This window comes from Aythya fuligula, chromosome 4 (assembly GCF_009819795.1).
Source record: "Aythya fuligula isolate bAytFul2 chromosome 4, bAytFul2.pri, whole genome shotgun sequence".
NCBI classification, from domain to species: Eukaryota; Metazoa; Chordata; class Aves; order Anseriformes; family Anatidae; genus Aythya; species Aythya fuligula.
The window spans coordinates 6,896,063-6,912,483 of NC_045562.1; the positions used below are offsets into that span (position 1 = coordinate 6,896,063).

At 43.4% G+C, this 16,421-nt stretch overlaps 1 protein-coding gene across 1 annotated transcript in view; it reads right to left on the reverse strand.

The window, feature by feature from the left end:
* BANK1 (B cell scaffold protein with ankyrin repeats 1) overlaps positions 1-16,421 on the reverse strand; it is a 133,555-nt gene that overhangs the window by 17,892 nt on the left and 99,242 nt on the right. Inside the window, exons 9-11 of the mRNA XM_032186184.1 lie at positions 7,288-7,387; positions 5,476-5,781; positions 2,483-2,764 (exon numbers count right to left, since the gene is read on the reverse strand). Of these exons, the coding sequence (XP_032042075.1) occupies positions 2,483-2,764; positions 5,476-5,781; positions 7,288-7,387 (688 nt within the window). The remainder of the gene's footprint in view (positions 1-2,482; positions 2,765-5,475; positions 5,782-7,287; positions 7,388-16,421) is intronic.

Sequence of the window (16,421 nt, forward strand, 5' to 3'; positions counted from 1 at the left end):
CAAAGCCCCAGTGTAACTCCAGACACGTCGCTTAACCCAGCAATCAGGCTCACAAGTCCCTGGTATCAGGATGCTATCACTGACGAATTTGAAGTTCTGACTACTCCTAGCAGCCACTGAAACAATGGGATTTCTGCTCTGAGGGAGTAACGTGCTATAGAATTGTTTTCATCTGAAGCATGGCATGCCATAGGTGCTTCATACTGGGCACCCAAGACCTCAGTGGACACAGAACAAATCAGAGGGCATACCACAAGGGGGTCTGAAGAACCACGCTGTCCCTAGGGCAGGCAGGAATCACATTTTAACCAAAAACGAGACTGAACAACACTGAAGAGTTTTGCGTCTTATGCCCACCCACTTTACACACTAGATGAAACAAAACAGCTGGGATAAATAGCAGCACACGGTTATATATTTAAGGATCGTATCATAATGTTTGCGGCAGGAAGAAAGAAGTACAACTGCAAAACTCCCTTAATTTCTAACTTTTTTTTTTCCTATGTTATCTATTAGAAAATATAATAATTTTATTTTTTCACTATTTTTTTTCATTATTTTCAGGACTTTGTGTCCTCAGAAATGCTCTTTTTTAACATAATATATGGAAAAAACTGAAACTATCATAAATTTATTTGAGGAATGGAAAACGTCTACATGCACTAACCAAAGTGGTTTTATTTTACACCCAATAAATTAAATGATAAAGCAATGGATATGAATGCATGCAGATTCTAAGGGCGGGCTAGAATTAAAATTTCTGTTTCTTACAGATGAAACAATCTTTTCTGATTATAAGAAATTCTAATACAATAAACCAGAAACTGGGATATTGCTAGACTGGGTGAATATTTTTTTAACCACTGTGGAGGATAAAAATCGCCAAGACAAGCAGCAAGAGAAATCTTTTGGCTGAATGTACATTACCCCTGTCTAAAATTTCACTACCTTGGGAATGCCTGCACGAAACAGGAGAGTGAGAAACCCCAGCCCTGGAACTAGCATGATGGCCGGGGAAGCAGAGGCCTGAGGTCAAAGTGAATCCTTCTTGAAGTGCTTCCACTTTTGCCATTTATGGTCTAAGTAAATGAACTTGAGACAGAGACTGATGTCATAGAACAAGAGGGAAGTCATTTGTCTACCCCTACTCGCGTACACAAGCAAATCTTAAAACCTTGGGTTAGTATATAAGGTGTAAGAGAAGCACGGCCCCATCAAAGCATAGTTTCTTTCTTAGTGGGGCAGACAAAGCAGAAACACCAGTGCAATAAAAGTCAGTAAAAGCAATCTTCCAAATCATGCATCTGCACAGTAACAGCTTTGAGTCACTGGCACATCCATGATGGAGGACCAAGATCTGAGGTGCTGCTCTAACAATCTCAGTAAAAGTAGCTATTTCAAGACTTTTGTAGTTGTGCCAGGCCCCATATCCACATCCCTTCTTGCCTTATTCTCTAACTACTGTAGTGACTCGTCCTTACTCTTCCTGAGCACGCTGAAGAAACAGCAACCAAATGATGAAGACAATAGCCCACACATTCTGGCCCTCACCTGCAGTTACACAGCCTGGAGCTAGCTAGGAAGAATAAAATAAAGCACTGTCTTAAAAAGGCATGGCAAAGGAGGTGCTTCTCTGTATGGTAGGAAGATCTGGGTCATAATAGTCCTGTTTTAATGCATGCACTGGATGGAGTAAGTAATCTTCTGGTGTAAGTAATCTGGAGTCCTCCTCAACCTGTTTTTCTACCATTTTTACACAATTGGCAGGTTCTTGTAGAAGAGACTGGAAATGCAGACAGTATGCACTTTGGAGCTTACAGCGAGAGATCCCTGCACCAAGCTCACAGCAATTCCTTTTGTTATTCTGAAATTTGGCTTCAATATGAATCGGTCTGAAAGATACCTGGAAGCTCTTCCAGCATTACATTTCCATGAATAAGCTCAATAAGGTCCACCAATTTTCAGAGAAATGGTAAAAGGATATAAGCCCTTCCCAGAGAGCAATTTCTAGCATCAGAGAAAGAAGATTAGAAAGAGGAGTCTTCACACAGGCATTTATCCCTACTGCTCGCATCAGGAAAACAGAATATGGCTGAAACCTCTAAGAATTAAGAAAAAACAGTTTGATAAAGAAACTGAAAGGAAAAGCTACTCAGCACATTCTGTATCATACCATTGAAATAAATGCATTCACAGCTAGCCCAGTGATTCTTCATCTTCCATCAGATTGTCATATTTTTTGTAAAATTAAACCAAAAAAGTGATGCTATCACAGATGCAAATTGAAAATTATTAGTCAGAGATGTTCTCAGCTCATTTGAGAAGTGAGAATAGGTAAACTGAATCAACAGGTTTGTTTGTTTGAAAGTAACTGAACAAAGATCTTAGTCTTTAAAAAAAACAAACAACAAAACTGTTCATCAAAAGGAACAAACACGTCCATGTTCTACCAGCAAGTATTTGCAAAGAAGCAAGCACTGACCTTGTACTATGTAGGGAGTGTTCTCATTTCTGGCGGGCGAACATACAGGACGAGGGGTAGGGGCTGGAGGCCTGTTCATGATAAACGACCTGCATTCTTTACTCTTCTCCTCCTCCTTCTCTGCCAGTATCAAATCGTACAGACATTCATCCAATTTTGCGAAAGTGTAGAGGTGCTCCTCCTTGTCATCTTCCTCGTATGTACCTTGTTCTTCTCTGCAGCACGCTGTTAGGAGTCCATCGCCATATTCTCTGTCCCTTCTGTCCTCCACAAAATTCCTTTCTGAAAAAGCGAGGAGTTGTGTTCCGCAGGTGGGGAAAAGAAAGGGGATTAAGACTTAACTTTAGGCTTTAGATTCTCCTAATGTGGAGACCTGATTTCAGTTCTAAACTAAGGCATTCTGATTCTCATTGGTTTCTGATCAGCTACGTCAGCAGGGAGCATATCCTGAAGGCATAATTTCAGCTTCAGGGCCTCCTCCTGATTTCACATCAGATTATCAAAATTAGATGCTAATAAATCAGCCCAAAGTAAATACTCTTATTTAAAAGCAATGCTGCATACCCCAGTTGCTCCAACAAGAGTCACACAAACACATTCCTTAATGGTGAAGCCAAACAAGTGGTACCTGTAGTCCTTGGCATTTTGGCTAATCAGGCTATTTGTTAGCTGTTGCAACAATGACTTATGAAATTCAACTTATTTTAGAAAATGTTGGATTTTGTCTTTCCAACATCTTCAATGTCCCATTTGTTTTTGAGCATTTCACTACAATGTACTGTAGGGAAAAGTGGGAAAAAAATTAAAAGCACTTTAAAGGATAAATAAAATTTATAACCTCATCTGTGCTGTGAGACTATCTTCAACCCCACACCCAAATGACTTCGTTGGTCTCTACTCCCCATGTTTCATAGTACATCTAATCAGAACTTGCTTTCCTTTAGCTTTTACATTTTACAGCTTTAGAAGGAATTGTCGAGTTTCCTAATACCTGGGCTTGTTTTGACTTATTTGTATTTAAAAAGCCCACAAACTATAAAGAATTAGAAGCTGTTACCAAGGCTGCTGATCCCAGCCATGTCTACAACTTCCTCCTGCTGATTACCCCTCTTTCCTGGGCAGACAGTAGACCCGCTCACAGTTCTGCACCGAGCTCTATTTTCCTAATGTTGTAATGAGCTGCATATAAATGTGCATTCACTGAGCTAGGCTTTGGTCACTACTGGAGTTTTAAATCCTTTGGCTGCTATTTACAGTAAATTAACTAATTGTATCTGTGCATGGTTTCAGAGGAGCTTTACAATCTGTATGATACATTTGTAAATGGGATGCGTCATTTATAAATGGGCTGTATTATTAATACATATTATCAATATGTATTCTGGCTCAGATATGTATTTTTTAAAAAAAAACAAGTGTGATTAATACAGCTGCCATATTTAATATGAAAAGTATTTTGTTTCCATGCCTCTATAAAAGTTCCGTTTCTTTCTCTGTAGGATTTTCTTTCTCTTAACTCCCACAGGGGGCACTCTCATGCCACTGCCAAAAGGAAGACTTCAAGAAGAAGGGACTTGCCTTTTAGGTCTTCCTCAGCAATAGCTAAACTAAGTGGCTAACTAAAAAACACGTAGCAGTGACTCATTAGAGCTCTTTGAAAGCAAATACCGTGCCAGTTTAGGGAATTCTGATACCCCCAGCCCCACCCCCAAAATAAAGTGAAATTAAACCATGCCTAGGACTTAGGAAAATTCACGGCATGTCTTAAATCCACGTACGGGTACCTGGCATTTGGCAGAGAGGGACACATTGCTACCCGATGGTGTAGCCATGAGAGCTGTCCCAATACAGGCATTTCTATCAGACCTATGCTAACAGATCCCCTAAGCCAAACCTGCCCCCTCATTTGTGTACATACATGCACACCTACGTTGAGTATGGCATAGCGAGCAAAATGCATTTGCAATGCTAGTTTTATTTTGCCCCTCATCCTTTTGGAATCTGTGCCTTGCTGTACGTAGCCAGTTTTTTCTTTCACAGCAGAAAACAGGACGAAAACCTATCTAAAGCAGGCTCCTATAAGGCTGAACAGCTATTTCTGTGCACTTACATCAACATCAAAGTGCTTGGTGATGGTAATTTAGGCCTCTAATAGGTTATGCCACATTTGAAAAGAGAGTTAACAGAAATAAGCTGTGGAGCAAACTCACAGGCAATTTGTGCATGCACTTATCAGTAGTGTCCATGACAAAAGTTTTTTTTTCTACATGATTTTTTAAGACTGGTATTTAAGCTTGAATTCTTCTGCATATTTACTTTTTCCCAATGAGGAAAAAAAAATAATCACTCCTTTTGAAATAGATGCAAATAGTATTTTGGACTTCTCAACTACAAGACTAAATTTTAGATTTTTACTCTGGGGCTGAAATATTTTAAAAAAAAAGAAAGAGAAGCATTTCATTAAAGGTCACGATCTCTCTCTCTCTTTTCTATTTGTAACACAATGTAGTGTTTTATTTCTAACCACAACATTGGCTAAAATATAATTAAATACTGTTACTTCTCTCTACACAGTCACTTTTGTATTAATTCTATCTGTGAAATTATAAACTGTATTAAATCAAGATAGCATTTAATATTTTTAAATGTAAATATTTAAATCAACTTGAGAAAAATACAGGCTTAGTGTTTTGTTTCAGGCCTCTCTTGTAAAACAAGCATCTTATGTGCTAGTGGGTAGCGTTCTGAGATGGACAGAGTGAGAAAAACCTGAAACCATAACCCAGCAGCCCACAGCTCTGCGTTAGCTGATATCCTGGCTGTGAAGGCCTTCATGCAGCAAAGTTCACAGGCAGATGTTTGCTGTGCAGAATTTGGGCCATGCTGTCGAGCTACTACTAGTAGAAGTGAGCACACATCATTTCGGCAGCAGCACCTGATCTGTGTTTACACGTGTGTTTGTATCTGGGGTTCTTTTCCTCCCAAAATCATACCTTGTGAGAAACTGTGCAGCTCATCCTGCCTCACAGTGCCAGGCAGATTTCGAGGGGGAGGAGGAGGTGGCCTCTTGTAGAAAAAGCAGTCTCTTCTGGTCTCTTCTGAATCATCAGGGATGCTGGCATATAAATTGTTCGGACTGTTGACAAGGGTGTAGGTATCTTCCCCTTCTTCACCTTCATCTTTGCTTTCCTCTCTGCTGTCTTCTACATCATCTTCCTCTTCCTCATCCACCTCAGCTATTTGTTGGCATTTTGATCCAATTCCGTATTGATCTCCCAGGTCCGGCTTGGCTTTTAATGCTAAAGAATGCATTATTTCCTTTAAAATTTGCCATCTGGAAACATTTCCTATTTCAAGGATTCCCACAGAAGCAACGCAGTGGCTAATAAAACTTTTATGAACTAATACAGTGGAGGAAGGCTGTCAAATACACACTGTCAGTGAACAGCTTTTAAAATATTTACCAGATCAGCAGTGGAAGTTTTTATTAGGTTTTGCTGCTCTGATATACAACGTCTTCGTGCACACGGTATGTTCAGCTCTTCTGGAGCTGCTGTCAGAATGCAATCACACACACTTACCATGCCTCCGTAATTTGTGTTCCTTGATTTTGAAGGGAGCACAGTGCACTGCTAGGGAAATAAAGCCCTAGCTCACCCAACTCTGTCACTTGTTTTTATACAATGGATTTGGGGCGCCTATTTGAATCTCTCTAAAATAAAATTCGCATTGCCCTCGGGAGACACGGCTGGACTCCTGTGGAAATGTGGGGTGTTTTTTAATGGGCCACAGACCACGGGAATGTAAAATGATAAATTTTCAACACTGTACAGCATCAAGATTTGGGGGGTGCATGTAAGTGACATAACAGAGTAAGCTGCACAGGTCCATCAGCAGAGTTGCAGTCAATGCAGAGCTGGTACTACAGAGCCCTTTCTACTCTGAGCTACCCTTTGGTGAAGCCTTTCTTCCACCACAGATTAAAATGGGAGGTTAGAGCACGTAGGTGACTACCACGGCCATCTGTTACGATTCACATTCTTCCTCCGTGTGCCCACCCCGACGTACTCCATATATAGTGGAAAGGTGACAGAGACGGTGGAAGCGTGTCACGGCTAACCAGATTTCTAGCTCACATTTTCACAGTGTCTATTGTATACCTAGATGTGCCAAAAAGCAGCAGGCTTAAACATAGCAAACAAGAAATATCATGTTCATGCAGAATATGAGACAGTTGGAAAGACAAAATTGTCAACAAACAGATAAGATGGAAACAGGATAAAGTTTAGCTTTATAAATTCATGATACTGCAAAATATCATCAAATAGTTACACACTAAAGAAACTGTCATCAGTAAATGCAAACAAGCAGCTCTGCAGTTTTCAAGAGGAATATGCACACAGATTTGACCACACAGATTAGCAACAAACTTGTGATCAACATATGCTTAGATGTATGAAGATCAAGCTGCAAAATGTCAACTCTCTGTGCCTCCACAGAGGAGCTGCCTGCACCTGTAGCCAGGGTCTCCTCTTACATGAAGGCTCTCCTCCAGATCTGGAGCAGAGATCACAACTCTGTAGAATTTACCAGGAGAGCTGGTTGCACCTTGGTCTGTCTGAGCCAGACTTTGGTATCATGCCTGAATCCCTTGCCTGCCTTTCCCTGTGCCCTAGGACACCTGCCTCCTTGGAAGTTACAGTACTGTGGAAATTGGAAGTATTAAAATAATTTGGCCCCTGTGTTTGTCCATAACCCCACACAACACAGTTTATGATCTGCTGCTGATAAACAACGTGACTTACTCATGGCTGGTTGAGTTTCCAAGCCTACCATAACCACGTAAGTGTCATCATCTTCTGCTTCCTCCTCCTCCTGATCGGTGCAGTTATCTGTCACGTCATTCTACAAAGAAAAACAGAGTAGGGTATTGTTTTGGGTAACATCATGCCCCAACAAAGCCAGGCAAGACCAATGAGGAAACGGTTATCTGGAGGAGAAACAGACACGTCTTCTTCTTCTGGTTCTGTCCAAAAATTGTGTGTGTTTTGCAGAGATTTCTTTCCTACCTGCACACTCTGCTATTCATATAATTTTAAACATTTTACTAAGGGGAAATCGGAGACAGAAATGTAACATGTTCACAGCTGCGTAGTGGTACAGGTACCTGCTACAGACAGAAGGAATGCTTGTGTCTGGGTACATGACAAGGACACGAGGTACTGCCACGAAGTGATACCAAACTTGCATGGAAAGGATTCAAGGCAACTCATCCCTGCTCAGCACTGCAGCGGGGTGTTCAGACAGTTCCCACCTCTGTCCCCAGCTACGAAGCACTCGTAGGTAATGAGAAAGATCAGTAGCAGAAAAACAGAAAGTCTACAGGACGTTACGGAACAGCTCGAGGGTGCACAAAGTGCAAGGAATCTCCGGAGAAGTCATTATAACCTGTTAGAAGCACTTCCCCTGCCTTGGTGCTTGGTACCAGCAGCCACATGTGCACCGAAAAATCCGAACCAGGACTGCAAAGCGCGCTGGCATTTCCACTTCAGTGCCCCAACGTGGCAAAGCATTGTTTCTTGTTCCTCTAGAAAGCTGCTACATTCACACAGCGCTATTCAAAATCAGGTTTAGGAGGGTCAGCATGATTGGTGCTCTGAAATGTTCTCACTGCGTTTCTCCAAGCAGAAGAAGTACAACCCTGTGCTCAGCCCCAGCCACTGAGGGCAGATTTGTACCTACAGACAGTTCTGTTGTCTTAAAACGCACAAAGCCCACTCGTTAATTGCTGATTTTCAGAAATAACCGAAATCTTTTTTCGAGGAACCCAGCAGTACCTTGACTCCTGTGGGAGTGCAATACAAAACCACCCTGCACAGGCACAGTTGCGCCCTCAGTAATTATTTAGAAATTCTGAACCACAAAATGCCACCTCTGGGGGGCTGAGGGCACCACCCCAAAAGGAAGAAGGGAAACAGCACGCAGTTTGTTCCCAGGATCCTGCTACTCCTGGCAGCCACAGCCACTGTCCCAGGGACACAGGTCCCAGGCCTTACATTCATATCGTGGCATGAAAGGGGAAAACAATTGGAGAAACTGCTTTTTTTTCTTTTTTTTTTTTTTTTTTTTCTGGGGAACCGAGAATGCCTTCTTCCCTGCTGCTCTTTGCCATCTCACAAGAGCCTCTCCTACAACGTGCGGCCACCAGGCTGCACATCAGGGGCCTCCCTTGCCCTCTTTGCTTTGCTCCTTCACGAACATTGCTGGGTTCTCCCCTGAGCTACACCTGCCCCCAGCACCCAAGTGGTAACCTCTGTCTCCTGTGCTCAGAGTCCCCTGTTCCACCTGAGCTTCCCCATAGTTTATCTGCTTCCCCTATTCTTCACAGAAACAGGATATCTCTAAAAGCCCCGAAGCTGGGAGCTTTTCCAAGTACTTGTTTTCAGAAGATTCAGGTCTGTATGTGCTAAATGTAGCCGTACACTGGGAAAAAAAAATATAAAAAAGGTCTGTGAAGTTCTGCATTTCTTGTGTGACACCGAAGATCCACGCAGAAGAAATCAAGCAAGCAGAGCTCTAGTTTTAATCTCACTATGACAGTGGAGGCCGGTATCAGAGAAATTCTTTCAAGGTGCTTACTTCTACCTCTGCAAACACGTTTTTTGGTGACCATCTCTGGTAAGTGGAGGAAACGAATGGCACTTTCTGATTTTCCCACTTGATACAGCTCTTTCTCGGCTGGAGGAAACCTGCTGACTCACGGAAACCAACAGAAGAGAGATGATTAATGGGCATCTTTAAAACCTGAATGCTTCAGAAGACTGAAGATCAACCTGCCCCACTAGCTTAGCGGCTTCCCTGAAAATGCTGAATTCATTCTGACAATGAATTGCTGAAAACTTGCCGCATAAAAACAATTTTTATTACTTCTGATTTCTCTTGCTAGCTGCGTTTCATTTTGTGCTTTGGTCTTGCTCATAATGTCCTCAAAGTGCCTCTGCTACACTTCTCTGCTTGTCCTTCACTACTTGATAGAGTTTCCACTTCCTCTGGACCTCATTCTCCTATCTGGGGTTTGTCTCTTTCTACACTTCCACCCTTTCCTCCACAAAGAGGTAAGTTAGCACTTTTTTGAAGTCTACCACTCTTATTTCCCTTCTCATTCCCATCATAAAAACTGTATAACACATCCTAAACTCCTCTCAATTTTACCTTCTGCCCAGACACCCTCAATGAGTTTCTCCTGTTTGTTTTCAAAGAAAAGCATCCTCTACTTCCCTCCTCTTCAATACCAAATCAAGGCACTCAGTACCCTGCTGGATAATGCCTCCTGCTGGGTCCCTCTCCAGGCAGGTGCTGGTGTTACCCCAATCATTACGACAGCTAAATCCTGTGCTTTTGGTGGCCCTGCGAGGTAGCTGCTCACAAAGTCCTCCTCCCAGATGTCTGATGCTCTCTGCAGCACACAACCCAGGACACCAACGCTCTGCTTTTCCACTTCAGTGACCCGCAGGGATGCCCAGCAAGTCCCTCAGACCCTCTCCATCATCTGGACCTCGAAGCAAGCCTACGCATTGCTGGTACACAAACAGCACGGATGTTTTTCAAACAAAATGGATGGTTTTCATCTATTCTACATCCTCTCTAGAGCAAGGCAGAAACTCTTTTCTAGATCATTTAAAGAGAAAATTACCTACCTGTTTCCCTAAGTGACATAACTTTTCAGTAATTTCCTTTCCTTTCCTGCGTGGCTTCCTGACCCCACGGAAACCTTACTGATCTCTTCACAAATGGCACAACTGAAACCCAGGATTGCCCCTGATCGTTTCCAATGGTTAATCTATAGAAAAAGCTCAGCTGAGCTTCCCAGAAAATCTACGTTCATGTATGCTGACCCAATCCACAGAGACGTAGAAACAGATTAACCATTAACCAAAGTACTGCTGCACGTCGCCTTCAGCCCCCTATGGCGGTGGTGTTTCTGATCTCAGCAGCACAAAAAGATTTTCTTACACGACTCCATCAGTTTGTGTTTCAGTACCTCCATCAGTTTGCCCCCTCAGTACCTCCTGAAACGCACACAGTTTGGCGAACACTCTCCTCATTCACCTGTATCCATGAGCTATAGCCTAGTGACCAACCACTCCGGCTATAAAATTTTTTCTAACTCTCAAGTTTGCATTAAAGCTACTAATATTCACACATTCCACAACGTAAAATATTCATCAAAGCATTGGAAGTGTTTAAGTATTTATTACTTATTTTTCCCAGGGCCCTGTAGGAGCACCTGGAGAAATGACTGAAGAAGCCAGCTCCATAAAATTGATTGCATGCACGAGGCCGGACCCAGCACTGCTGTTCATTAGCTTTATTAATGCTAAGCGCTTTCACTGCTCTGTTGCCTTCCCCGATAACTCACGCTTGCAAAAAACAACAGGTGATGAGATAACACGGGTTTCTCTAAGTCATGAGCTCAGTGAAACGCGTTCAGCACGGTGCTACAATCAAAGACAAAAAGCACTTGGGAATTAATCTGGTTTGAAAGCCCTGGGTTTGCTGGGCAGGTGGGAAGAGAGGGGGCGGAGAGGAGTTTTGCTGCGCACGCTCTGCCATGAAACGGAGAGTGGTTTTTCCAGCAGTGTGGGCTGAGCAGCCCGGGGGCTGGATCCAGCCCTTGAAACACTTGAACTTGGCCTCCTGGCCTCAGCTTGTCTCAGAGAAAGCCCAGACAGCACCGGTTATCCCACCAGCCAAAGCTGCTGCCTACCTCCTGGAGCAAGCGGTGCATCAGGCCAGGATCCAGCCTGCTCTGTGCTGACCCAGCTAATCCTAACAAGTAAGAGCAAAACAACACACACTTCAATTAGGTAGAAACACAAGTATGGAAACAGCGACAGTAAAAATGTCAGTAAAAAAAAATAATATTGTGACATTCGCAATAATTTGTAAAATTCCTCCTGCGTGTAGTTTGCCAGAAGTCCCAACAGCTACCGTATTTTCTGCAATCCCAAAAGATAATGAAGCGTTAGGATCTCGTGTCAATGTGCTGGAAGTATGCACACGACTGTCAAAGATGCACGATTACATAGAATAAAAGAAATGAGACACGAAACACTCCACTGCCAACATCTAATGATTGTGGGATCAGCTTGAAGGAAATAGATGACTCAGATGATTTGCAGCATATTAAGAAAATAAACCAAACAAAAACATCAACGGATACCCAACTTCGGGCTCGGATATTTTAACGCGAGCACAAAGAATTGCTGCTTCATTTGAAATAACGCATTGTAATCTTATGTAATAGCCTTCTGGGCTCTCTTACTAAACCATTTCATTTGCATGTCTGCCTTTCGCCTCACTACGAGCTGATTTACTGCACTGCGTATCAGCCAGCAGCCCCGAACTGATCCTGATTTGCATCATTATTCCCTGTAACCTCACACTCACTTTTGTATGCCTGCCTATCAAATTGTAGTAAACTTTCTGCATATATATATATTTTTTTCAGTTCCTCCTTTTAGCTGAATTTCTGGAAAAGCAAGCCCTCCCTTCGTACAACTTCACCACCGTGGAGAAACAGCCGATGAAGAAAACAAACCGAAGTGGAAGGTCGGTGTGCGTACCCCTATAACTGCACGCCTCGTAGTGTTTTAAATGCCTGGTTATTGTTATAAGGCCTTCAGACGGATGGATGTGAAAGAAAAACACTGCTGCAGGAGGAAGAACAAGGGACTTCTAATCGCTGAACCTAATTTACTGCTATACACAAAAATGCTTTTTAAAATCAAATCCCTGCACTCTCCGCGTGAAGAGCTTGTGCCCACTTCTCTCCTCTAAGCATTTCTGCTGTTCCCTAATCTAACTACCGAGTGCCAAGGGATTTTTCTTCTGAGCATTCAAAAATAAAATTCCTCCTCAGCCTCATTTTAGCTCATTTCTCCTTTAACAACAATTCTTGTTACTTCACTTTTCACACACCCACACGGCTCTCGGAAAGACTTTCAGATCTTGTAGAGTCCCGATTCTGCTGAACAAAATCCCCGCTGCTGTTTGACAGGCTGTGTAATCACCGCTAGCTCCACAAAAGCGCTCCCATCTCACCAACAGGTTAATTTTTCAGTCTAGCAGGAGAAGAATTTTAACATTTTTTTCTTGCCTTTTTTTTTTTTTTTTTCTTTTTCCCCTGGGCTAAATAATAACCGTTCCCCAAAGAGCTTCTCTTCTACTCGCTGACAAGCGTGCTGTTTGAAGGCTTGGTGCAGCTGCTAAATTCCTGCTCCCCCAGCAGACCGACCGGTGGCAGAGGGAGGAGGTTCACTAATTACAAGGGGTTACGCACGTGGCGAGGCGAAGGGCCCTTCCCATAGAGAAATCCGAAGGGGATGCACGAATGAGGGTGTCCTGGGTCTGGCTGGGATGGAGTTAACTTCCCCCAGAGCACGGTGCTGTGGGTTAGGTTTGTTTTAGCTCACGTCACGCTCGGCAATAAAGACGGAGGGAGGAAGAAAAGGGTGGGCTTTCTTGCAAGGTGGCTGCTGTTTGGAGACTGGCTGGGCATCGCGCTGCCCGTGGGAGGTGGTGAACGATTTCCTTGGCTTTGCTTGTATTTTTTCCCTTCTTCCTTTCACCTCCTGAGCTGCAGGCATCTTGACCCACGAGTTTTCTCACTTTTGCTCTCCCTGTTCTCTCCCTCATCCCACTGGAGGCAGGGCAGAGCAGGGTGAGGGGCTGCGTGGGCGCTCAGCTGCCGGCTACGGCCAACCCACCGCATTAGCTAAGTATACCCCTCTAAAAAGGGACACAACGTGGCGTAATCCTCATCTCTGAAGCTTTTTCAGGCTATGTCAACACTGGCACCAGTCACCATGCAGTGAGTGCTTCCCTCCGTCGGTTCATGACAAGTCTCAGCGAGCTGCTGTCCAGCTGAACACGGCTCTGGCACGGCTGCATCCAGACCTCTCCCACCTCCAAATCTCATCCTGTGATGGAGCAGAAAGCTGTGCCTCCTCTGGAGGTTCCCCTAAAGCTGAAGTGACAGAGAGAGCTTTCACAGGGCCTGACTGAGAAGGAGCAAGGCAGACTTTTAGGTCTCACACCTATTTACTTCTGCTTTCACCCAGATTGCGCATGCACAGATTTTATCATTATTATTTTTATCTCCAAAGCAAGAAAAGCTCGTCAGCTCCGAAGAGCTCCTTGGTTCTCCTCTGCAACAACAGTACGGGAAGATAAGAAGTTGGGCTTTGTAAAGCGTATCAGCAGCTATCATCAGCCCTTCAACCCCCTTCTACAGCATCGGTAAATGATTCCTCATTTTCTGCCCATATTCTAAATGTGCACTGCGGGGGGTTACTCTCCAGTGTTACGCTGATGCTGAATCAGAAGAATTACATTTCAGAGGCCAACAAAGCCCCACTACTGCTTGTGTTTTGCGTTCAAGCAGCAGAATTTTCTGAGCTCTCTGATGGTTTCCAAGATGCAGCTCTTTCCCCTTGATCCTGCTGCATGCCTGGAAATTTTTTCACAGAAACCAGCGGGGGTTTTGCTCTGTCTAGCCAACTTTTTTTTTTTTTTTTTTAGCACTGAATTTAAGAGGAGTGGGATAAAGGGCCCAAATCTGTGAAATGCCATGGTATTTCTAGAGTATGTTCCACACACGTGTGCTATCAATAGCCAGAGCTTTCAGACACAGGCGTTTACGTTCAGGTGGTTAAAATCATCTTTCCATTCCCCAACAATAGCTAGGATGAAGGGCAATGACACTAGGGTCACAAGACAAAAAGCAAATCAGGAGACAGCCTCTGTTTGAGACTTCGTCTCTTCTGTTTGTAAAATGGAGGTGATAATTTACTCACTCTGTATGCAAGTTTTGGGTCAAAAGAGGCAAAAAATCCAGTCTAACTCAGGTCAGTTTTGCATACAGTTCATCTCCATGGCTTCCACCACCCCTCTGGTGTTCACAGAAAGTTGGACCTGGTGCTTAGGGACATGGTTTAGTGGGTGACATTGGTGGCAGGGGGCTGGTTGGAGCAGATGATCTCGGAGGGCTTCTCCAACCTTAATGATTCTGTGATTCTACAGAAGATAACTTACCGAACCCAAATTCCTTACAATGATTTGCTATGTGAAGTAAGAGCAACATAGTATTTCACTCGAATGTTTTCGTGGAGAGGAGCTCTGATGCCTGCACAGTAACACCATATGGTATCCGAGTTTACCAGAAATACCACTGAAAGATACACCGGTTTATTTGTCGTAATGCTGTACGTTATTTCTCTCTGACATGCTCCCGTATCTTCAGGAACATATCTAGTCGTCTTATCTTTGTTCTAAGAAGAGCACCAAACCAGCAACGTGCCATCCTCCCTGCTTTTTTTCAGAGAGACCACAGTGGTTTGTACCAGTGGCCGTTTGTAGCTTGACTCTTAGTGACCTGTTGCAAAATCTGCCACAGCCTGTGGTCTCCACAGCAAGACAAGAGCATCCTTCTTGCTCTACAGCGATGCAGTTCCTCCGTTTTTCCTTCTACCACAGCCTGCTGGATTTTCTGCGAAAAAATTGTAGTTGAACAGCGTAACGCACTGAATTGTCTGTGCTATACCATGACATCTGACATAGCTGAAGAAAGCTTAAACACATGTAATAGTTTAGCATGAATGTGAAATAAATACGACCCCTGATGGATGGCTGAAGTACAATTAGCTGCTGCTTGCAGGAAGGCAACTGGCTACCTGTTCCGAGTCATAAAAATGACATTTAACGGCATGACACACGTTGACGCCTATTTATACTGCAGGAGGACAAGGGAGAAGCGAAGACAAATTACCGCTTCAAGGCACTGATCTATGTAATTTCTATAAAAAATCTAATATTTCTTTTTAATTTAAGGGGGAAGAACCGGCCACGTGGGTAATCAGCCTTCTTTTATGCTAATGACATCAGCGCTAGAAAACGCTTAGCAAGCACAGCTCACCAAAAATGTGTTTGACAGCCATTTTAAAGGCAGCTGCTACGAGATTGGAACTTGGTATGAATACGGAGCTCCAACGCCACCTTTTCAGCGAGCACTTTCAGTTCTCAAGACCAGAAGGAAGGCGCTAAGAACAAAAGAAAAGCAGAGGAGGGCAGAGCCTACAAAGAGAGAGAAAGAAAAAGGGGAAAGCCACTTACATCTGACACTCAGCATGTGGCTTCCCACAGCATCACGTCCTTATTTAAAACCAGTAGCGCTAAGTCTACCGCAATTAGCTTTGCTGTCACTTACATTTTTCTAATTCGCAGTCAGGATGCAGAAGCACAGTTACTCAGCTTTATAATTCAGAGCAGTGGGCCAAGTTTTGCATTTGGCAGACATACCTGCTGCATTAGAGTAAAACAAGATGCTAATCAACCTGGGATGCAATACATTAGTGGATTGTTTTTTCCTGCTCCCGTGTCTTTCTCAGACACCTTGCAGCCTCTACTATGAATAATATCACACTGTAAAGTAGAAAAAGAGTATGAGCAAACAGGTAAACTAGCATTAAGAGCAGTTGGATTCAACCTTTTGGACTTCATATATTTGTTTAAAGTGAATTACTGTTTTTCCTAACAGGATATCTATCTATCTATCTATCTATAAATACTTATTTTTTAAACTAACTCTTCCCAATCCTCCTCCTCCTTTCCTCCAGCACCACACAGGTCAGTAGCAATCAGGTGTAAAGTCCAGGTACCTTCATAGGAGCTCAGGATCTGGAAGGACCTCGGAGCAGACGGCAAGAAGAGGAAGAACAGTAACAGTCCCACGTTGGTCTTTGCCCCGGGGCCTCTGCCAACCGTGCTGTACACACTTTGCTGCAACACGTGCATGCAGCATACTGCTCTTGGGGCAAATCTTCATGTGCAGTAAAATGTCTCTCAGCCTTGAGGGAGCTATAATTTTTTACGTGAAACT